General features: G+C 33.0%; 1 protein-coding gene across 2 annotated transcripts in view; it reads right to left on the bottom strand.

Annotated features, from left to right (window-relative positions):
* Positions 1-912: 912 nt before the first annotated feature.
* TTK (TTK protein kinase) overlaps positions 913-23420 on the bottom strand; it is a 35556-nt gene continuing 13048 nt past the window's right edge. For both annotated transcript variants that reach the window (XM_033094185.1, XM_033094186.1), the window contains 12 exons: positions 22037-22185; positions 16982-17115; positions 15492-15618; positions 12773-12865; positions 8721-8878; positions 7944-8095; positions 6728-6852; positions 5641-5721; positions 4209-4385; positions 3195-3279; positions 2767-2864; positions 913-1342 (listed from right to left, as the gene is read on the bottom strand). In XM_033094185.1, the coding sequence (XP_032950076.1) occupies positions 1259-1342; positions 2767-2864; positions 3195-3279; positions 4209-4385; positions 5641-5721; positions 6728-6852; positions 7944-8095; positions 8721-8878; positions 12773-12865; positions 15492-15618; positions 16982-17115; positions 22037-22185 (1463 nt within the window). In that variant the 3' untranslated portion in view covers positions 913-1258. The remainder of the gene's footprint in view (positions 1343-2766; positions 2865-3194; positions 3280-4208; positions 4386-5640; positions 5722-6727; positions 6853-7943; positions 8096-8720; positions 8879-12772; positions 12866-15491; positions 15619-16981; positions 17116-22036; positions 22186-23420) is intronic.

Genomic DNA, 23420 nt, shown 5'->3' with positions numbered 1-23420 from the left:
AGACTCCCAAACACAAATGGAAAAAACCCACGTATAAGTGGACCCACAGAGTTCACACCTGTATTGTTCAACGGTCAACTGTATATGACATTCTGGAAAAGGCAAAACTATAGAGACAGTAAAAAGATCAGTGCTTGTCAGGGGTTGAGGGGTTGGGAAGGGATGAACAGACAGAGAAGAGAATTTTTAGGACAGTAAAAATACTCTGTATAATAGATAGCATAATGATGGACACATGTCATTATCCATTTATCCAAACCCATAAAATATACGTCATCAAGAGTGAACCGTAATGTATACTGTACTACAGACTTTGGGTGATTACTATGGTAGGCCAATGTAGGGTCATTAATTGTAAGAAACGTACCCCTCTAGTGGAGCATGTTGATAATGGGGGAGGCTGTGCATCAGTGAGAGCAGGGGCTATATGGGAAATCAATGCACCTGCCCATCCATTTTGCTATGAACCAAAAACTGCACTAAAAAGGTCTTAATAAAAAAGTCTACTGAAGTCTAACAAAAAAAAAGGGGGGTGGGGGAATTAGATTCAATTCCAAAGACTCTGGGACCACATTTGTAATTACCCATTACCAAGCAAAGCAAGTCATACAATGAGGGCATGTCCTATACAACTTACACCACAAAATCCAAATGATATTCTAAACATCAAATACAATAGATATTATGAAGAACCAAAAGGGAGAATTAAAAGAGCCAAGTGCAGCCCTAAAACTCTGGACTGTATCAGTGCCATAAAGCAATTAGGAAATCTATTTCAGAATTCAAACCCTTTGGAATTCCTCCCCCCACCAAAGTTCATTCACTAAGGCCTACTTTTGCATCTTCCCTTAATCCAATTTTTATTAAGAATTTTGCTACCACACCAATACATTTGCTTAAAGAAAATAATTTTACAACTTTCACATTTTAGGGTCAGTTTATGCTACAAAGCTTTATTTACATAGTTCTCCAGAATATATTTCAGTTGTCCACCCACTGTTCCAAGTATGAAATGATATCAAATAGGTTAGACTTATGGGAAAGCATAAAAGAGAGAAAACAATTCTACAATTTAATATATAGTGTCGATAGTGGTTATTATTTTTACAGCTTTCTTTCAAGGATAACCCAGTGAATTTTTCTACCAATGACATTTCAGAGTGAACTTGTCTTCAAGAGTGGATTTCCACAGAATCGAGAGTGTAATAGTCCAACGTATTTTACAGGTGATATTTGACAGTTTCTGAGTAGTTGCAAATCAATTTTTCCCCAATTTATTTTCACAAGTCTTGGAAGAAGAGGAATCATGACTTTCATCACTACTATAGTGCTCATATAAAGTCTGAAATAAAAACACACATCTGTTTTGTAACTTTTAAAATTCAATGTATTCCAGATTAATAAAGATAATATTTTAATATGCAATAAATTTCTCTCTTGTTCTTATAATGAGGAAAATATTTTACAAACTGTAGGAAACAATTAAGAATTTTAACACCTAGTTTGGCCTAACAGTCAGCTATTATGAGATGCAGCTCAATCTTTCTGTAAGAGAAATGTTAACATGCTATTAATAAGCATATATATGTTTTCAAGGTCTTCCTGATCTCTGTTACTTTTTCTTAAACAAAGCCAATCTCAGATAAATTTCTACACTGGAAAATACATTCATCAGGAAATGTACTTTCCAACTATATTTAAACCAATGAACAAAAGACATTAAAAAAAATCAAACTATTACATTAATAAGTAATTAGCTTTATTTTAATAATTAGCTTTATTAAAATCTATGTTTAAAAAATGGATTTAAGGCTAAGCCAACCTCTAAGTTATGAAGATGACATCTTTGACATCAAGGAACACATAACCTTAGTGATAAAGGTAACTAATGCACCTCAATTTTATTTATAAAATCTTTAAACAACACAGTGGTAGAAATTTAAAATATGGAGATATGAAGTATAGAGCAACACTACAAAACAAATTCTGTCCAATTGTTAATTCCTAAAGCCACTGATTTAGCCATTGAGAAAATTTAAGAAATGTACCTTATATGAATACAAAATAATAGTGAATGGTTAACTCCTCTAGAAATGTGTCTCCAAGTTCTTGACATCGTAGATTGGCTTTACCCATACCCAGGAGCTAAAATCTTCCATAATTTTATGTTATGATTGAAATATATAATTAGTAACTGGTTGGTGACTAAACAAGTTGGTCAACAAGGACATGTAAGTTTCTAGAAATGACTAGGTGTTTGATGGCTGTGAGATGCAAAAATTATGGTATAGATATAAACAGGTAATAGGAGGCTGAAAGGTGTGAGACATTTGCTTTGAAAAATGTACTGACTGCTACTAGATTCACAGAAGTCACTACATGTGACAACTACTGTGATTTTTCCAAGATGGTTTAAGAAAAAAAGTTGGCTAGAAGAAATGAATTCAAAAGCTGTGTTAAGAATGGTGTTCATTTAAAAGACAGATTTCTTATTAAATTTATTCCAGTTAAGACCTGACAGCAATCTTTTGAATGAACTTTATATGACAATCCACTTTCAATTGTGCTATCTGTACAAGAATAAACCAAATAAATCTACATTTATCAAAAGAACATGTAAAGTATCCACAGGCACTTAACATGTACATCTGATCTGTTGATCTGATGACTGGAACAACTTCTCTTTGAATTACCCGTTTCAGTGTCTAACTCACTAAACTATACAAAACAATTAAAATAATGTAGATAGACAATATAAATACTTACTTTAGCAGCTTTCAAAATGGAGTTAGGAGAATTCAGACCAACAAGCTGACCCAGAATATGTTTCATTTCTTCAGAGGTTCCCTTAGCCATCTGGTTACCTGCAAAAATTTACAATCAGTGACAGACTATAAATAAAAAAATAAAACTTCATACACAAATACACATTCTGTTTAACAGTACAATAACTGGCATTCTTGTAATTTATCACTGCTCATAACCCCTTACCTAGGATAAGTAAAAATATATGCTAACAAGTAAAGAAAGGTGATTTCATTTATTTTAGTATCTAGCATAAAAGGAGATTCCTTAAGAAAGGAGGCAGTCGGGAAAAGAGCAGCCTATTCAGATTATTTTTTTTTTTGTTTTGTTACAGTCAAAAGTCTGTTTATATTAGTAAGCTGGTAATAAACTGATTTTTAAAGAAATACCTGGATGAGTCTGAATTTGAACATATGGATGCTCCAGAAGCTCAGGAATGGATATTCTCCGTTTAGGGTCCCTTATTAAACAACACTACAAAAAATGAAGATAATTTTTTTTGTAAAACAAAGCAAGTTTTCTTACATAATATTGGTATTTTTTTCAGATTGCATCGTATTACTTTCTAGAAGTTGCTTTCTAGATAGGCTACTCAGAAATTAGATTATTTCATGACATATTTGCAAAATCCCCAAGCACGCATTTCAAAACTAACACTTTCAAAGAAACTTAACATGTTTTCAACAGCTAAGTCAGACAGCAATTCCTTTCAGTGGACTAGTTATATCAAGTTACATAGTTTTAATCATTTCAGCTATTTTTTTTGAAGCAAACAATTAAAGTACAGTTGATCCTTGAACAACACAGGTTTGAACTACACACTCCACTTACAAGTAGATCTTTTCAACAAAAACTGTACATGTATTTTCTCTAAATTATGACTTTACCATTTTCTTTTTTGTAGCTAACTTTATTGTAAGAATATAGCATATACTATACATAACATACAAAATGTGTTAATCGACAGTTTATGTTATGGATAAGTCTTCTGGGCTATAGTAGGCGATTAGCAGAATTTTATGGGAGTCAAAACTTACCCTGTTTCCCAGAAAATAAGACCTAGCCAGACAATCAGCTCTAATGCATCTTTTGGAGCCAAAATTTATAAGACCTGGTATTACATTAAATTATTATATTATATTATATTACATTATATTATATTATATAAAACCCAGTCTTATATTATAGCAAAATAAGATTGGGTCTTATGTTAATTGATTTTTGCTCCAAAAGATACATTAGAGCTGATTGTCCAGCTAGGTCTTATTTTCGAGGAAACATGGTATATGTAGATTTTCAACTACGTGGGGGTAGAGTGGGTGCCTCCAACCCCTGAGTTGTTTAAGGGTCAACTACTATATATGATATATTGTTCTTCTATATCCATATACTATTATTGTTACCTTTAACACATCTTGCAGATCTTTCTCTGGAATATCAGGAAATTCGATTTCATGATTAGGGTCAATTATGGCATGTAATTTAGAAATCTGATTAATTATATGCTGAAATGGTGTTTTCCCATAAGTCATATAGTACAAAATACATCCTAAGGACCAAACATCACTTTTAGGGCTTATCTAAATTTAAAAAAAAAAGGAGGGGGGATAGTAAGTTGGCATTATGTTAATATAAAATTAAATGTAAGAATATTATACACACACATATATACATACTCTTATATTTAAAACCATAACTAAACCTCAATGAATATGCAAGTCTTAGATTACGTTTACATGACAAAACATCTTTTTCTAGTTTTTGTTATATTTGGTGATTTTTATCACGATATGAGCATCACTTTAAATCTTTCAACAAATTCATAATTAAAACATTTAAACTAAAACAAAATACTACATTCTTGTCAGCTTGTGAAAATACAAAACTAAAACACATAACTGCAAATTTTAAATTTACTTGTCGGGGTTGGGGGGTGGGAGATGAGGGTAAGGGGGATCAAATATATGGTGATGGAAGGAGAACTGACTCTGGGTGGTGAACACACAATGGGGTTTATAGATGATGTAATACAGAATTGTACACCTGAAATCTATGTAATTTTACTAACAATTGTCACCCCAATAAATTTAAAACACACACACACACACACACACACACACACAATTTACTTGTCTTCTCCAGGTTAGTGTATTACAATAAATTTATAGTATAAGAATGCATAGGTTTCTTTAGAGGTTCTTTAAGTTGGGCTCTCCTAAACCCAAGAACACAAACTATAGAGCTAGGCTGAGCTGGGCGTGAATCTTGGCCTCATCACTAGCTGGTAATTCTGTGCATCTGTCTCCTCACCGCTAAAATAAAATAATAAAAGTACATTTTTATGGGCATGAGAAGTGAGAAAGTAGCCAGTGGAAGGCCAAGAAAAATTACATACTAGAGTTGTACTTGGAAATGCAGAATTCACAAATGAATAAATGGTAAGAAATAAAATGTGGGAATCACAGAGGAAATAAAAGACTTCAAAAGTTAGTTATGAATTCAGTGTTATTTAAGGGGTCCAAATCAGAGCTAATTTAGTCTTACTTTTTTTCTTTAATTTTAAAACTCAAAAAGTATCCTAGGTGCATTTCTTGTAGGAGCACACTGTAAGGTATCACCATAAAGCATAATATTAAAGAACAATCTCAAATCAATAAAGAAGGGTGAAATTAAATCCCATGATAATCTACTTAAAAAGGCAAAGTCTCTGTAATGGCCTAAAAAGTTTTAGTTTAGAACTTGAAATAACTTTCAGTTATCTGTTAAGTTTATTCAGAGACTAGACCATTCCATATTGATGCCAGCTAAATGGGATGTAAATAACCATTATAATACCTTTGATTTGGATTTTCCATTCTCTCTTGAGGACGACATATCTTTGATTGCTTCTGGTGGCATATAATTAACTGTACCAACCTATTTGCCAAATCACAGAAAACACAAATCAATGAAAATACCACATTCTGCTTTAGATTTTTTAAAACACGAATGCCAGCCAGATTCTTAGAAACTTGGGTAATTACAGATTTCAGTAATATATCGAAAACACTCAAAACAACTGACAATATTAAGACATATTATTTCCTCACAACTACAGTGAAATAAATTGGGTTCAAATCAGCAAATTGACTCCTTTCAGAATGCTGCGCTTTTTCTGTGATTATCATGGGCAACTACCATAAAACTGTCCAGGATAAAATTATATCAATGGTCATAAACTTTGAAGGAATTGATTAGTCACTTATTTCTATGCTGGAATAGACTCAGAATGTTTTTTTAAAATTCAACCAAACAACTATCTAGTTTTTCTCTAAGTACTTCCTGGGTCCATGTCCATACTGAGATGGGATAGGTATCCAAATCTTATGCAAGAATTTTCATGGTAGGATTATGCCAACCTTATGTAATGCATTCATTTTATTTTAAAATGCAGTTGAGTACAACATTTATTATGGTTTTTTGAATATGAAGGCCCGCTTAAATATTTTTTTCAAATGTAAGTGATAGAAAAAGCTTTACTTCTCTAGAAGAATGAAATACTCTTACCTCATGGACAATACAAAACATGTAACTGCAATTCCCTCTTTGGTTGCTATTAGGAAACTGAGATCAAGTTTTGGGTGAATGTTAGATCAAGACCAAGATGATTTTCAAGATAGGTACGTATTACTGCTTCTCTACTTCACTATTAAAAAATCATTCAAAATTGCTGGATATATTTCTACCAGATCTTGACTTTCTATACAAAATTGTTATTAATCATGGTTTTGATTTGATTTTAGTTATATCTATTCTTACAAAAAGGCTTCAAGTTCTTTGAAGAATGAGGTAGAGAAAAATAAAATCCCCATTAGCAAATACTTCATAGGAGAAAAGGAATTAAATGCTACTGAGTGGTAACCAACCATTCACTAAGTCTTACCTGAGAGTCTTTAACAATACTTGTTGTATCTGGTTGCATTTGATTTGCGATCCCAAAATCAATTAGCTTTAGCATTCCATCAACTATCAGAAAGTTAGCGGGTTTCAGATCACTGTGAACAATGCCTTCAAAATAAAAATCCATTATAATATTAGAAAACATTCTAAGTACAAAAAATTTCACAATCTACTGGCTGAATTGATTCCTTTAGTCAGATTAAATATTCATTTTTAATATACCCTACAAACATATAGCACCTGCTATGTGCCAGACACTATTCCAAGTTTGTTGCTTGTATTGAATCATTTAATCCTCACATCAATGCTAAGGTAAGTACTATTATTATCCCCATTGTTAGGCAAGGAAACTAAGGCAAAGAGTTTAAGTCATCTGTTCAATATCACAGGGCCTAAGTGACAGTAACAGTGCCATGAGTTGGACCCAGACAGCTGGCCACAGAGTTTATACTTAGCCACTGTGATTCACAGGCCCACTAGAAAGCATTGTAAATTATACTGCCAGATGGTGAGACCCATGTGCTCCTGACACCTCCATTCCTATAGCCTGATTTTGGTCACCGGTGAACTTATAGGGAGACATGAGGAGACAAATTACAATTAGGTTGGTGCAAAAGTAATTGTGGTTTAAAAGGTTAAAAATTGCAAAAACCACAATTATTTTTGCACCAACCTAATATTTAAATTAACAGTTATTTTTAAAAACGGTATAGTAAAGGCAGAGAAGCCCTAAAAAGAACCAAGTCCAAGTAAAGTAAAAATCTAATCTAAAAATAAGGTTAACAGTTATAAAAAACAAAACAAAACAAAAACCAATTCCCACAGAAGGCACACAATACAAAATGACTACAAATAGTGAAATTAGTATCTCAAATTTTTAGGATGCCTGAACCCCAAAGTCTCAGATCTGCTATAATCCAAGTATTTGGAGACATAGGATTATGATTATGTTAATACTGATAAGGATACATTTTACATTGACAGATTTATGGATGTGGGACTTGAATTCATGCCCTATATTCTTTGGTTTAACAGTGTCCTAAAGAAATGGTCCCTTCATCTTTAAATAAACCCAAATATTTAGTTTATCTAGTCTAAAGGTGCCAATAAACAATACCTTAAAATTATAGGTGTATGTCTCTAAGATAACACTATTAATGAATATTTTAACTTTACATAATAAACAGATTTTAAAATACCATGTTGATGAATTGTATGAACTGCCTCCAACATATTTTTCCAGTAACTCTTGCGTTCCCATGGATTAATGGATTTTTTCTTCTTAAGCCAACTATTAAGATCAATATTTCCACACTCCATTACCATGTAGATGTACTGGTCTGTGATTTCACTGCCATTCAAAATAAATAAAAACAATGAAACAATAAATGGTTAGGTCACAAGGTATTTATTAAGATTTGAAAAAGTACTAAATTTTGCCGTGTATAATGCGCACCCATATTTTTGCCCCAAACTTTCAGGGAAAAGATATCCTTCCATTTGAATTTTTTAATTCAAATTTTTGTTTACATTTAGGTTTTTTGTATTATAAAGGAATTTTAGCATTTATTTTTTAACATATTACGGTATAAAAAATTTTATGTAACAAACATTTACAAAACACAAGAACAGATACAAGGTACAAGAAATTTTAGGTACTGGTAACAAATTTATGATATTTACGCATCATAGAAGGCCAAGAGCTCTTTGCCATTGCAAGTTCATTGTAAATTCAATAAAACTGATTATCGTATTCCAGGGTATTATTTTGCATACAGATATCGTTATTGATTTCTAGAATTATACTTTTAACTCATAAGCTTAAATAAAAAATTAAAAACATTTATATAGATACAGAATTAGTACTACCCATATATCATGCACATCCTTATTTTTTCCTCACCAATTTGGGCAAAAAAAGTACACATTATACACGGCAAAATGCGGTAGTTTTTAAACTAAAAAAGGTTTCTTACTAATCATAAAGTCGAATGATCTTATCACTGTGTTGTTGTAGTTTATTCAAATAAGCAATTTCATTCCGGTAACTATCAATTGTTTGGTTATCTGCGTCTTCTAAGTTCACATACTTTATAGCATGTATCTGTTTCTTTTCATTCAACACCTGAAATACCTATATAGTAGAACAAAGAGAAAAGTTTAGAATATACTAACACAAAACTAAATTTATTAGACAGGTTAAGGAACACTGATATGAGTAATTAAAAGTGTCTGTGCTTATTTTGAGTATAGAAGGAAAAAAAAATGTTAGAAGAGTAATGGTCCATTCTCAACTACCTATGACAATGGGCACTCAGTAACTCAAAAGTATAGACTCTAAAAAGTCTCTATATTAACATATTAGAGAGGTAACATAAATTTCATATATATGTTCATAACACTGTTGGCTATTTTACCTGGCGAAATAAAGAAAAAGACATGCAGAAACATTAAGGAAGGCAAAAGGCTGTAATAGTCAATTCATTTCACAGATAATGTTATAGTGTTTTTTCCATTGTGCCTGGAATAGACAATTTCATTCATGTGGTAGAGAATATTTAAAAATATGTACTAATTGTAAGCTATCAATATTCAGTCGTGAAAAGCAAATTAGGTCTAATTTTCAAAGTCAACTAACTTTATAGGAACAAGATCCTGTAAGCACGTTTAGGATCTCTGACGTCCCGGTCAAATTGCTCTGGCTATAATGACAATCAACTTCTAAGCAATACTGGAAGGGCAGATGATTCATTTGGAAAAGTAGAACACATTGCTAATGTTTCTAACCGTCAGCAAACATGCAAGGGCTTCTAAAATGAAAGAATTAAAACACAAAATGCCAGTATAGGCAAAGAAAATTGTATTCATTTATCCCCTTTGACATGTTGAAGTAAATATCATTTATTTAAAAGCCACTTAACCTTGACTACCCAGCAGATACTGGAAAGGAATAAGAAAAGAGCTAAAGTGTATATAAGGTTCATGCATTACAACGGAACTAACAAGGAACATCCAATAGGCAGTCAGGTAGTTTAATTACTTTAAACTTTTTAAATACAAAATTCTAACAAAGTATTACTGGATTTACTTGCACACACAGCCAATTACAGGGGGAGGGGCATAAAACAGTGATAGGGCAAGAGTCAGCAGAAAATAGGACAGAAAGAGATAAAAGAAATTTTAAAACAGCATAAAGCCATTTCGTATAAGGTAAACAGCCTTACAAGTCTCAGAGAATGGAGATATCTACAATTCTGTTATAACACAACAAATATGTTGTTAGTAGTACCTACTATATAGGTTTGGAAGGATAACTGGGATGATGTGTTTGGAGTGTAGCAAATGTTAGCTACCACCATTAAAAACAATTAGGGCAGAATAAAGTGGACATTTAAAAACATATTAAAGTTGTCAGGTATATCAGATTTCCAGGATATTAAACCTATGTAATAAGATCTCAAAAATTTTGAGCAAATGAAAACTTTTAAATCAACGTTTTGCATATGTGTGCTTTTACTTCTCTATTGTCCCTGCTCTGGCAAAACTCTTGCCATAACTGATGAGCTGGGTTAGGCAGCCCTTATTTCCATTTCACAGAGAAAGTGTCAATTATAATTTTTCAGTTTTGTGGAACATTAATGAAAGAACTGTTAAGGCCAGTGTCTTGAACATGCCTATTAGCCCCAGGACCTTTCGAAATGCTCTTAATATAGTATAAGTTGGTCACTGTCTAAACTCTAGAATAGAAAGAGCATAAACAGTGTTAGTTTTATAAAGCACCGTTTTTTCCCAGGCATGTTAATTTTGCCAACTCCATCATAATAATTAAATAACAATTGAATCACACTAAGAAAATATGGGCCAGTCTTGGCTTTATCACTTGACCCTTGACTTAAGTAAGCTTACATCTTCATTATACTCCAAGGGAAAAATGTTTGAACACTGTTAAGATACTTCTACATCCTCTGAAAACATCCTCTGAAATGCTACTGAATAAATATTTTACTTTGACTATTAAAATATAGCTCAATAACTAATAAGTAATAAATATTAACCAAAGAATTTCTGTTAAAGTAACAAAATCAGGTAATTTAAACATATTGATAAAAATCAATTGTATTATCCCTTTATTTCCATGCCTGAAATTTGAGTCGAGGGAAAGAATAATGGAAATACATACAGAAAAGAAACTAATATTATTAAACAATTGCTACTTATGGTTATATACGTACCTTATTTATAATAAGTTAACAAGACTGTCTCAAGCAAGTCTAGTTATTATTAGCTGGCTTAGAAAATTATATAAAGCCAACATGCTTTATTTCATAATCTCATCCTTAACAACTTATCACAGCAAAACAGCTGAGGGGAAACAGTTCATTTAACAAATACTTCAGTTTCTCTTAAGTTCTAGATAACAGAGCAAACATCACTGTGCAAATTAGACAAACTTCTCTATGTTGATGGAACCCACATTTAAGTGAGGGAGACCCAAACAGCAAACCAAGTAAGGAAATTACAGAGCATGTTAGATGAGCTACAGAGAAAAATAAAGCAGGAAAGGGGAATGGAATTCATCAGCAATTGGAAGTGAAAACTGTGGTTTTACAGTGTGTGATCAAGGAAGGTCTGACTGAGAAGACACATGAGCAAAGTTGTGAGGATATCTGGAGGAAAATGGACTCTTGTGTTCAAACAGATCAGGAGAGCAAGTACTGTGTCAATGAGACTAGTTAGAAGGTTATTGTAATAAACCAGGTGACAAGATTATACTATCACTTGGAACAAAGCGATAATAGTGGAGGTGGCGAGAAATAGTCAGATTCTGGATATACTTTGAGGAAGAACCAACAAGATTTGTTGATTGGCTGGATATATGTGTGACAGTAAGTAGAGTCAGTGATGACTCCAGGTTTTTGGCCTAGCAATTGGAAGAATGGAGTCGCCATTTACTGAAATGGGAAAGACTATGAAACAAGAGTTATCTTTGGAACATATTAACTTTTAAATGTCTAATAGATGCCCAAGAAGAGATGCTGAGCAGTCAAACTGGATATAAAAGTCTGGAATTCAGGTAAAGGCCTGAGCTAGAACTCTAAGTTTGGGAAGTATCAGCATATATACCTAGTATTTAAAACCATGAAGCTGAATAAGAACACCAAAGGAGTGAGTGAGTTTAGAGAGAAAAGAGGTCGAGGACTGAGTCCTAGGGCATTGCCCCACTGAGATAGAGGAAGACTGAAAAGGAATGGCCAGTTGCAGAGGAAGAAAACCGAGAGGCGCCAAACGGGGGGAAAATAAATTCAATGAGAAAAGAATAATCAACTATGCCAAATGCCAAGTAACCCAAAATCAAAGCTAAGAATTAAATTTGGCAACAATGTGGAACTTATTGGTGATCTTGATAACAATTATTCTGGTGAGTGATGAAGGTAAAAATCTGACTTAAGTGGATTTAAGAGAATAGAATGAGAAGAATTGAAAATAGTAAGTTTAGGCAACTCTTTTGAGATGCCTTCCATCCAAAGAATTAGAACCATATAAATTCAGAACGCAGATAAACTTAGAAAATGATCTATTCTAATTCCAGAAACGCATTTGTTACAAAGTCTGTTTTTGAAATGAAAAACTCAAAACAAAATAAAATCTATTAGTCAAAAACCTTTCTGAATCATCCAAAGCATATTAGTTATTTACATCACGGTCTTGACTGACTTTTAGAAAGATTCTTTTGTGATAACACACAGCTGTCATTTGCCGCCCAAGTCAGTGTTAATGTTATTTCAAGAAGAAATTTGGAAATATAGGACATTGGAGGGAAGAGAAGGGAATTGGAATTAAGAAACGGGTCTAAAGAGATATGTCATTTGTTGGGGGTAAGAAATGGGAGCAGGGCATGAAAGGGATTTTTTGGTTCAAGGGCAATATGGGTCCCTAGAAGTTAAGAAACAGAGAGACCAAAAAGGTAAAAAAGACAAAGAAAGTTTTAAATAGTTTTATTTGTTTCTTAAATATTTAAAATACTTACCTTACTTGAACCTCCACTTCCTATCTGCTTCAAAATGGAATAAATTCTTCCTTTAACTGAAATGCATTCGTTTGTTGAAGAGGATGCTGAAATCTAAATAATTAAGACATACAAAGATTCAAAGGTTCAAAGAACATGCCAGAGAAACTAGCTTGCATTTAATATAGTGAAATGCCTCCAATTTTGAAATTATCTTAACTCTTAAGTAATTACGTATTAGTCACAATTACTTTAAAGAAGGAATTTACATACTTTAGCTGAAGAAATACACTTATTAAATTAATATACAAACTTCCAAGGTCTAACTTGCCACTTACATAGAAGGTTTAAGGGGGAAAAAAAATCACTTAATGTTCAATACACAAACTCATAAGCTATCATTTTCCACCTTTTTTATCTATTCTTTTCTTACATAAACCTCTACTTTCTTACATACTCGTACATACATACATACATGCATATGTAGAAAAACACAATTTTTCTCATGTAGAATTACATTCTAAAGGAAGCAGTGTGCTAAGGTGCTAAGAGTTTCAAGTCAATTTGACAAATGCAAATTTCATCAATGGCCCCTTTTTGCTGAGTGATGTTCAGCAAGTCACTTAACATGAACTTCAGCATTTTCCTCAGCAAACTTACAACTGATCTATACAAGTTCTCCCTTGTACTAGAACTCTCTGTGGACCTATAAACGCTTTGAACAGATGGAGTGGTATGAGAGGAGTTATTCTGAGCCGACAAGAAAGCTGAAGACACAAAGAGCACCTCATTAGGTGATTAACCAAGTTGGAACAAGGTCTGAATAAATCTCAGTTTAACTAAGTCCAATTTAGATCACAAATGGCAAAACCTTTCCTTCTACATACTATACGAGATAAAGATTCTAATGTCTTTAACCTCTAGGTTTGAAAGACACTGTTGAGTCACGACATGCTTTCTGTAAGAAAGTATTAGGCTTTGAAATATATACCTGTTAGCTTTCATTAAGTAGTAATTTCATCAAGGTTCTTCACTGCCCACCCTCTTTGGAACTTCCTCTCCTACTTAAACTATAAATTTCTCAGAGAGAAGAAAGCAGTTGCATTTCTTTTCCCCCTAACTGCTGACAGTTTTTAGAATAAAGTAACTGACTGACTTCTGATTAAATATCAATGTGAAGTTCAGTTTCCTACACAGGACCCATATTCCCCTTAGTCCATCCTCCCCAGTCACCAGAGTAACTGTTTCAAAATACAAAAAAGTTCACTACCCTGCTTCAACCAGTTCCACAGCTTCCCATCCCACTTGGGGTAAGTTAAAGGGCCCCTGAAGGACCCTACGGCTCACCCCAGTCCCTTCCTGAACTCGAGCCACACCTGGCTTCTTTTCAGTTTCCTCTTGGCACTGACCTGTTCTGGAATCCTCCTAGCCCCTTCACGTGGTCATGTTTCACCTGACTTCTAGATTTCAACTCAAACAGGGCCTGACTTAAATAATAGCTCAATAAGTGTGTTGTGAAACAACGTATAAGCAAACTTGGTCATCTTTCTCTTTCTCCTTTGTAATTTACTATATGCTTCAACCCTCAAAACACTATTACCTCTTTCCATAGTTAGTATAATCTATTGTCAGCTAATTTTTTTTGTTCCATTATTTTTTTTAAATGGTGGTTAAGTTATACATAACATGAAATTTACAATTTTAACCATGTTTAAGTGTACAATTCAGTGGTATTAAGTCCGTTCACATTGTTGTGCAACCATTACCACCAACCATATCAGAACTTTTCAATCATCTTATATTGAAACTCTATATCCATTAAACAGTAACGCCCCATTCCTTCCTCCCTCTAGGTTATCTAGTAGATAACCATTATTCTACTTTCTGTCAGCTAATTTTCTTGCCTCTTGATTTGTACAATTACTTGTGGGGTTTTTTTCTTGCTGTTTTATTATTTAAATAACAACTGCTGCTAACTTATTATTTACAAAGTACCAGGCTCTGTCTTAAGAGTTACATATACATTAACTAATTTAATCTTCGCAATCATCTTATGGGATAGGTAGCTTCATTATCTCCATTTTATAGATGATGAAATGGGCACAGAGAGTTTAAGTAACTTGCAAAAGGTCATGCAGCTGCTAAGTAGTGAGGCCAAGATTCATGGCCAGGCAATCTCTCTTCAAAGCCCGTACTTCCTACTAGTACTAAGCTGCCTCTCAGTTAGTCATTAGAAACTAATTTTAGTATTGAGGTCAGGAGAGTATCTACATTAATTTTTCTCCAGATGGCAATGCAATCTTCCCACCAGCAAAAAAATTTTCTCTTATTTTATAATAGTGACTTAATATATTCTAGTAACATCGCATATTGCTATTCTGATATTCCTGAAAATTTATATTTATTTATCAGCCAATGAAATGAGGCTGTTCACAAACAGACAGATGGCTTAATTAGTTTAATGAAATAAAAAGTAACCTAGATTACAAGAGAAATTTTATCTAGCTATTCAAACTGGATACTTTGGCCTAGTTAATGAAAAAAAAAAAAAACTGCACTAACTTCTTCAATAACTAACCTCTCCAAGTCAAGAGGCACTCTTATCAGAAGAGTTTTACTTACTGGGACTAAGAATAGACAAGTTCTTAAGACTTTTCCTAACAACTAGATCCTGTAAAAACAAAATCTTTGAAATTGGTCATACCTTAACATATACCACCATATATAAAGCTTATCAAACCTGTAAATTTTGAAGTGGAGTAACAGGTATTTGCTGCTGTCGCTGCTGGAAATAAGCAGGTTGGCTATAAGGTGTTGACAACTGACAAGCAGGTGGAAAGTCATTCTTTACAACTGGAGTTCTAAAACTAGGAAAGATATTTTTTAATTTAAAACATTAAAAATTTAAAAACAAGATTCAGTTTTTATGTGATTTTAAAAGGTGGATATAAGCTTAAATGTGTTACATCAAATAGAATCCAAGTCAGTTTTCCTAATATAGCTGGACAATTTATTCTAGGTACACCATCGCAAGAAATTTTATTTGGGGGGAATTCTTTCTGAAAGTAATTTTTTTGTCCCCCAAAATTCTTATTGCAAAATAAATAAGATGGCATTTAAAATATGGACTTGGAGCTATTTTATAAGAATTTAGCCAAGGCAAAGATCAGCCTATGGCTGATCATAGATTTTTAAGAATGCTTTCTAACAATAATGTTCTACGGTAGCCTGCTGGAAAGATCTGGAAGCCAATTACGTCAGAAGAGTTTAGGCTTTGAGTTTAAAGATGTTCAGTTCACATTTGTGCTTTGCTTGTCTTATTCACTATTGTATCCTCAGTACCTAGAATGGTGCTTGGCACAAAGGAGTTCCACAAGTATTTGTTGACCAAAAATAATCTAATTTCACAATAAATAACTACATTAACTATTGCCATTAGCAATCATTCTTTAAAGTATTCTAAGTATAATAAAACGAGGTAATATATAGCAAAATTGTATTAAATAGGTAGGAGACTACCTTATAATACTTCTAAGGCCAGTTCTAATTAACATCAAAGATTATACCATAAAAATGAAAAGCAAAAGTCATCATGAATTTAAGTTATCCTCTAACACATTAAAAAAATACTAAAAATATAGCCACTGGTTAAAGAATATGATATATCATCCTTTATTTCCTTTCTTTGAATATCTTTAATTTGCTTTTGCAATATCCCGTGTTTCCTATCAATTAGCAGTGACCATCCAAGTTTTTCACTCATCCTTCCTTCCTATCTATTTGTCTGATACGTCTCAACACCCCCAGAACTATGTGACCTTTACAACCAACCTCTTTCAGAAACTATCACATTCCAATTAACACCTCCTTTGATATAAATTGTATCCACCCTTTAACTGTTGTAAGAATGTAACCATAACATGTTTCTCATTTACAGAGATATCCATGTGGCAATGCATGATTATCAAGAAGTTTTGCGTAAAGTATTTATAAGTTGTAGGTACAGATTACAATATGACAGAGACTTTCACAACAATCCTTAAAAAACATATGGTAGCCAACTTCCCCTCACCTTTTACAGATGAAAAAAACTGATGCTGAGAAAAATTATTTTGTAAATTAGCCTGTTACAAAAAGGCTTTAATGTAACAGCAAGATTCAACTCCAGATCTATTTGGCCCTAAAGACCATGTTATTTCTATTACACCAAGTTAAGAGCCAAAAAATTACCAGCTCATGTAATCTTCCAAGGCCCTGCTGCTGGGTGTCTTACAAGCAGATTTTCGGTCAGTCCATTTAGGTACTGATAATGGCGGTGACTGCTTTGAAACTGAAGAGGCAGGTTGCTCAAAAGTGGTTTGTTTCTGTTTAACCAAAATAAAAAACATCACTTCTAAAAAAATAATAATACAAATATAAAATACAAAAGCATGCTAAAATAGGTAGATATACGTATTCCAGACTTTAAATAACTTTTTAATACAGCTCTTTCACTGTAAGTTCTAAAGCCTGTTATATTCTGCTCCAAGGGATAAGAGGGAAAGCACAGTATTTAACAAAACAGGATCTAATGTCCGCTCCCATCAGGTCTCTTATAACCAGTATTGAACTTTCAGAATCTAAGTTAAGTGCCCTGTGCTTCTAAAAGCTAGTCTTTCTTTAATCAATAAAATCACATTTCCCACTTATGTTTGAGGGAAAATGGATAAATATTAATTATTTAGCAAAATTTGGAATAGCAAATACCTATCTAGTGTTCTTCTCCCTTGTAAGAGACATGGAGCTTGTATAATAGAATTTATTTCATACAAATCCCGAAACAAAGATGAATGAACATCTTCTATAGCAGGGATGGGCAAATTATAGCCTGCAGGCTGAATCTGGCCTGCTACCTGTTTTTGTAAATAAAGTTTTATTGGAACACAGCTATGCCCACTTATTTACATATTGTCTATGGCTGTTTTCATGCTATAATGGCAGCGGTGAGTAACTGCAACAGTGACCATCTGGCCTGCAAAGCATAAAAACCTTTTACAGAAAAGTTTGCCAACTCCTATTCTACAGCATCTCAACCAAATAGAGAACCAGATTTTGTTTGAACACTATTAGTACCTGAGCACTCACTACTGTCTAAGGAGATTCGCTTCAATTTGGTGACAGCTTTAGTTCTTCAAAAGGATTCACAAGTGTTTAGATTAAATCAGTTTCTCTATTATAATTTTAATCCACTGGTCCACATTATGCTCTTGAGAACCACAATGGATCAATCTCTTCTACTTTCTACATTTCAGTCCTTTAAGTTTCTGAAGATAGTTAGGTGGTCACTATCTCTTTTCCTGGATAAATTTTCCATTTCATTTAAGAGTTCCTCATATATATATTTGGATTAGTGGTCAGGATGGTACTGAAAAACTGTTGTAGTAAGATTATTAAGCAAGGAGAGTGAAAATATTGTAGTCACTGAGTACAATATTTGCATTTGAGATATTGGAGATCAGAATTGAGGATATACAAGTAGGAATGGGTAGCTAAGGTGAAATCAAGGAAATGATCACAAGGGAGGAAAAAGTTACGAATTTGGCCACTAGATATAAGACTAGTGATATATAGGGTTATAAAAACCAACAACAAAAAAAAGATAACAGTTGTTGAGTTGAAGTAGATAGCAGTGAAGCAAGTAGGTATCTTGAAGTAACGATGGGGAGTCACAAGGATGTTCAGAGATGACAGCAAAGAACAAGGACCAGGATGGTATATCCACAAGCCAGAAGCCGCAAAAAGGCAGGCTTTTTTGCAAGAGAATGGTCTGGACATAGCAACGGGAAACACAGCTGCAAGGTAAGTGAGATGTGAGACAAAGACAAACTCCACTTGAGAGGGCTGCTGGAGAAGCAGTAACCCCCAAGAAACCACCTAATTTATTTTTCTTTCTTTCCTAAGTATACTTATCAGTGGTTTTTAATATATTCACAAGAGTGTGCAACTATCACCACTATTAATTATAAACCATTTTCATCATCCTAAGAAACTCCATATCCATTAGTATTCACGCCCATTCTCCACTCCTCCCAGTCTTAGTGGCAACCCCTAATCTACCTTCTATCTGTATGGATTTGCCTATTCTGGACATTTCTTATAAAAGGAATCATACAATAGGTGGCCTTTTGTGACAGGCTTCTTTCACTTAGCATGTTTTCAAGGTTCATCCATGTTATAGCATTTATCATTACTTCATTACTTGTATAATGAATAAAATGAAATAATAAGAGTACCGTATTTTATTAACTTTTTAGTTGATGAATACTTGGGTTATTTCTACTTTTGACAATCATGTATAAAGCTGCTATGAACAATCATGTACAAGTTTTTCTGTGGATATATATTTTCACTTCTCTTGAATATACACCAGCAATTCCTAGCAGTGGAATTGCTGGATCATATAGTAACTCTATGTTTAACCTTTTGAGGAACTGCCATACCATTTTCCAAGCGACTGCACCATTTTACATTCTCACAAGCAGTATAAGAGGGTTCTACATGTTTACCAACACTTGTTATTGTCTCTTTTTAATTAACCATCTTAGTGGGTATAGAATACTACCTCATTGTGGTTTTGTCTTGCATTTCTCTAATGATAAATAAATTGTTTTGAGTTCCCTTACCATGTTACTGATTTACAAGTTTCAAAAAGAAAAAAAGAGATGCTGTTTAATATAATCCATGATTCAACCTGTCAAGATTCTTCGCAGCCAACATTTGTTATCCACTTTTTTACTTAGATTGGTGGTTCTCAAAGAGTAATCCAGGAAAAGTAGGGAAAAGGTAGTCCATAAGATCCTTTCAGGGAGTCTGAGAACTTAAAACTATTATTCTAGTTATACTAAGACATTATTTGTCTTTTTAATTTTCATTCTTTCTTGAGTATATACTGGAGTTTTCCTGAGGCTATAAGACATGGGGTAATAAAATAAATTGAATGCAAAAGCAGATACAAGAAATCCACTCTTCTGGTAAGCTAACCATTAAAGAAATTGTAAAACAATGCCACTTTTCTCACTATTATTATTTTGTTTTGAAAAATACTTATTTTTCAGAGGGAATATAACTTAACATAATAAAGGCCATATATGACAAGCCCACAGAGAAGATCATACTCAACGGTGAAAAGATGAAAGCTTTCCCTCTAGGATCAGTAATAAAACAAGAATGCCCACCCTCGCCACTTTTATTCAAAGCAGTATTGGAAGTCCTAGTCAGAGCAATTAGGTAATAAAAAGAAATAAAAGTCATCCATATTGGGAAAAAAAGTAAAACTGTCACTATTTGCAGGCGACATATTATATATACAAAACCCTAAAAACTCCACCAAGACTGCTAGAACTAACAGATTCAGTAAAGTTGCAAAATACAAAATCAATATACAAAAATTTGCTGCATTTCTACACACTAATAATGAATTATCAGAAAAAAATTAACAATTTATTTATGATTTCATCAAATAGAATAAAATACCTAGGAATAAATTTAACCAAGGAAGTGAAAGACCTGTATATTGAAAACTAAGACACTAATGAAAACAATTTCAGACAACTAAATGAAAAGATATTTCATGCTCATGGATTGGAAAAATTAATATTGTTAAAATGTCTGTGTACTGTTGGTGGGAATGTAAATTGGCAGCCACTATAAAAAATAGTATAGATTTTCTTCAAAAAATTAAAAACAGAACTACCATATGACTCAGCACTTCCACTTCTGGGCATTTATCTGAAAAAAGTGAAAACACTAATGCAAAAATTATATGCACCCTCCCTATGTTCACTGCAACATTATTTAAAATAGTCAAGATATGGAAACAACATAAGTATCCATTGATGGATATATGAACACACACATACACACAATGGAATATTATTCAGCCTAAAGAATGAAATCTTGTCATTTGTGACAACATGGATGGACTTTGAGGTCATTATGCTAAGTGAAATAGCCAAAGACAAATGATGCATAGTACCACTAATATGTGAAATCTTAAAAAAAAAAAAGAAAAAAGAAAAAGAAAAAAGGGAAAAAAAGCTTATAGATTGGTGTTTGCCAAAGGATGAGTGGAGGAGGGGAGCCATGGTCAAAAGGTTCAAGGTCGTCAAAAGGTTGTCAATAAGTCAGGGGGGTGTAATGTACAACATGGCAATTATACTGTATTAATAATAATGTATGTATGAAAGTTGCGAACAGAATATATCTTAAATTCTCATTAAAAGACAAAAAAAAATTTGTAGCTATGTATGGTGACAGACATTAACTAGACTTATTGTGATCATTTCACAACATATACAAATATACACCTGAAACAAGTATGTTGTATTTCAATTATACATCAATAAGACAAAATACTTATTTTTCAGAAGTGTATCTATATTCATATGTTTATCATTGTTTTTAATATGTTAACAAATATTTTTTAAATTTCTTGGTTTTATTTTCTAATACAGTAAACACAGATAAACATAACCTATGTAAATAAAAGCTCTTTCGGGGTCTCAATAATTAAGAGTGTAAAAGGGAGATCCAAGACCAAAATATTTGAGAACCACTGAGTTAGAATATAACTGAAAAGAAAAAGTGAGGCTATGGCCATGTATTAAAATAGGTTTGGCTCTCCAGTAGTCTACCAGATCATTCCTTCTGAAATGGCCCCTAGCCACTGGGAATGATCATTCTACCTGCTATAAATTCACATACATTGTCTAGTCTATGTTTTTCTATTTTATCCATGAGGGTAACAATAGAAAATTGTCAAATGCTTCAATATGCATTGCACTAGGTCAGAGATCAGCATGTTGTTTTCTATATAGAGCAAGATAGTAAACATTTTAGGCTTTGTAGACCAGACGGTCTCTGTTCTAACTACTCAATTCTTCTGTTACAGTTGGAAAGTAGCCAAAAACAGTAAGTAAATGAATGGGCATGGCTGTGTCACAAGAAAATATTATTTACACAGACGGGCTGGGAACCAGATTTGACCCATAGGCTATAGTTTGCTGACCCTGCACCTGTCTAGCAGCAATACAGAAACACTACTGAAAATAGAACTCAAGTTGACATTACTCTTACAGACCCTATGGCTGTTACTGATCATTGTTTTATAAATAATAAAAACAGCTCTTAAGTAAACTATTCCACTAAATATGGTGCATAAGGATTTAATAACATAAGAAAACATTTAATGTGATCATCACATTATGAATAATGGCAATATTACACTTGAGGGGAAAAGAAAGTTACCTCTGTATCAACTGTTGGTGTTACCTCTGGAATGTGCCACTGATTTGAAGATGCTGCAGGATTCTGGTATACACATTCTGACTTTCTTTTAGACTGCCACTGTTTCTGATTATTTTCTGGAACCTTTGGTTCTTGACGTTCTTTAGTTTCTGAAAGTGTTTTTGTTATTGTCATTAAAATGCAAGAATATTTGATAGTAACAAAATTAAACCTAACCAATAGAACCTGTTGCATACTGTGTTAGCATTTTACTCTTAAAAACAAAGAGAGAAACTAAAAACTTCAAACCAGTTATTGACAATTTGCTTTTATCAAGTCAATTTTACAAAGCTGCAACACAGACATTTTCCTAAATTGTTACTAGAGTTTTATAAGAAACTATTCTGAATTTTTGTGGTCTTTACCAGAAAGCAAGTAAATAAATAAGTAAAAATTTTAAAAACATATATGTCATAAATTCTTACTACTAAAATTCACCACTTTTCATAGGCCTTTCCTTTTTTAACAAAAAAATTTACCTTAAACTGACCTGCTATTTAATTTCTTAAGGGTCTCTGAACAATATATTTACTCTTCTATGAATATCAATATTCCTAGCTTGAGGATAAATGCAAAAATCCTAAACAAAATATTTGCAATTGATATACAAAAGGTATAACAAATTATGACCAAGTTAGGTATGTTACTAAATGGAAAGTTTGCTTAACATTTGAAAATCAATTTGCCATAATAACAGAACAGAGAAGAAAAATATATTAACTCAATAAACAGAAAAAAGCATTTGCTAAAATTCAACAACTATTTACAAAAAAAGTAATGGTAATCTAGGTACAAAGCAAAACTCATGGTTTTGGCACTTGAGGAAAAGTACCTACAAACATCTACAGCAATTATCATACATGAGTAAAACACTGACAGCGTCCCTCTAGAAGATGGGAGGAGACAAGAATGCCACCCATCAACTCTTCTGTTCATCGCTACCCTGAAGGGGTTAAGTGCACTATGGCAAAGAAAACAAAGTTAAAAGGCTTGGAAGGAAAAAAATGTCACATTATTTTCAAACAACATGAAGGAGTCCATAGGAAAATATTAGAAATAGTCAGTGAATTTAGCAACGTCACTGTATCAATGATCAATAACTAAAACATCAGTTGTATTTTTACCTACCAGCAATGAAGAAAGATAAGAAAATTACAAGGATCCCATTCATTATCATAGCATCAAAAAACATCAAATATTTAGTAATAACTCTAGCAAAAGCAAAATTCCTACACAGAAAATGATTCCCTCAATAATGTTTTAAAGACTACTTGAATGAAGGAATATGCCAGGTTAGTGAAGTAGAAAACTTATCTGTTAAGATGTGAACTTGTGCCTTTAGATC

This window comes from Rhinolophus ferrumequinum, chromosome 3, assembly GCF_004115265.2.
Source record: "Rhinolophus ferrumequinum isolate MPI-CBG mRhiFer1 chromosome 3, mRhiFer1_v1.p, whole genome shotgun sequence".
NCBI lineage: Eukaryota > Metazoa > Chordata > Mammalia > Chiroptera > Rhinolophidae > Rhinolophus > Rhinolophus ferrumequinum.
The sequence above is the reverse complement of the archived record's forward strand: the minus strand, read 5'-3'. Positions and strand labels throughout refer to the sequence as shown.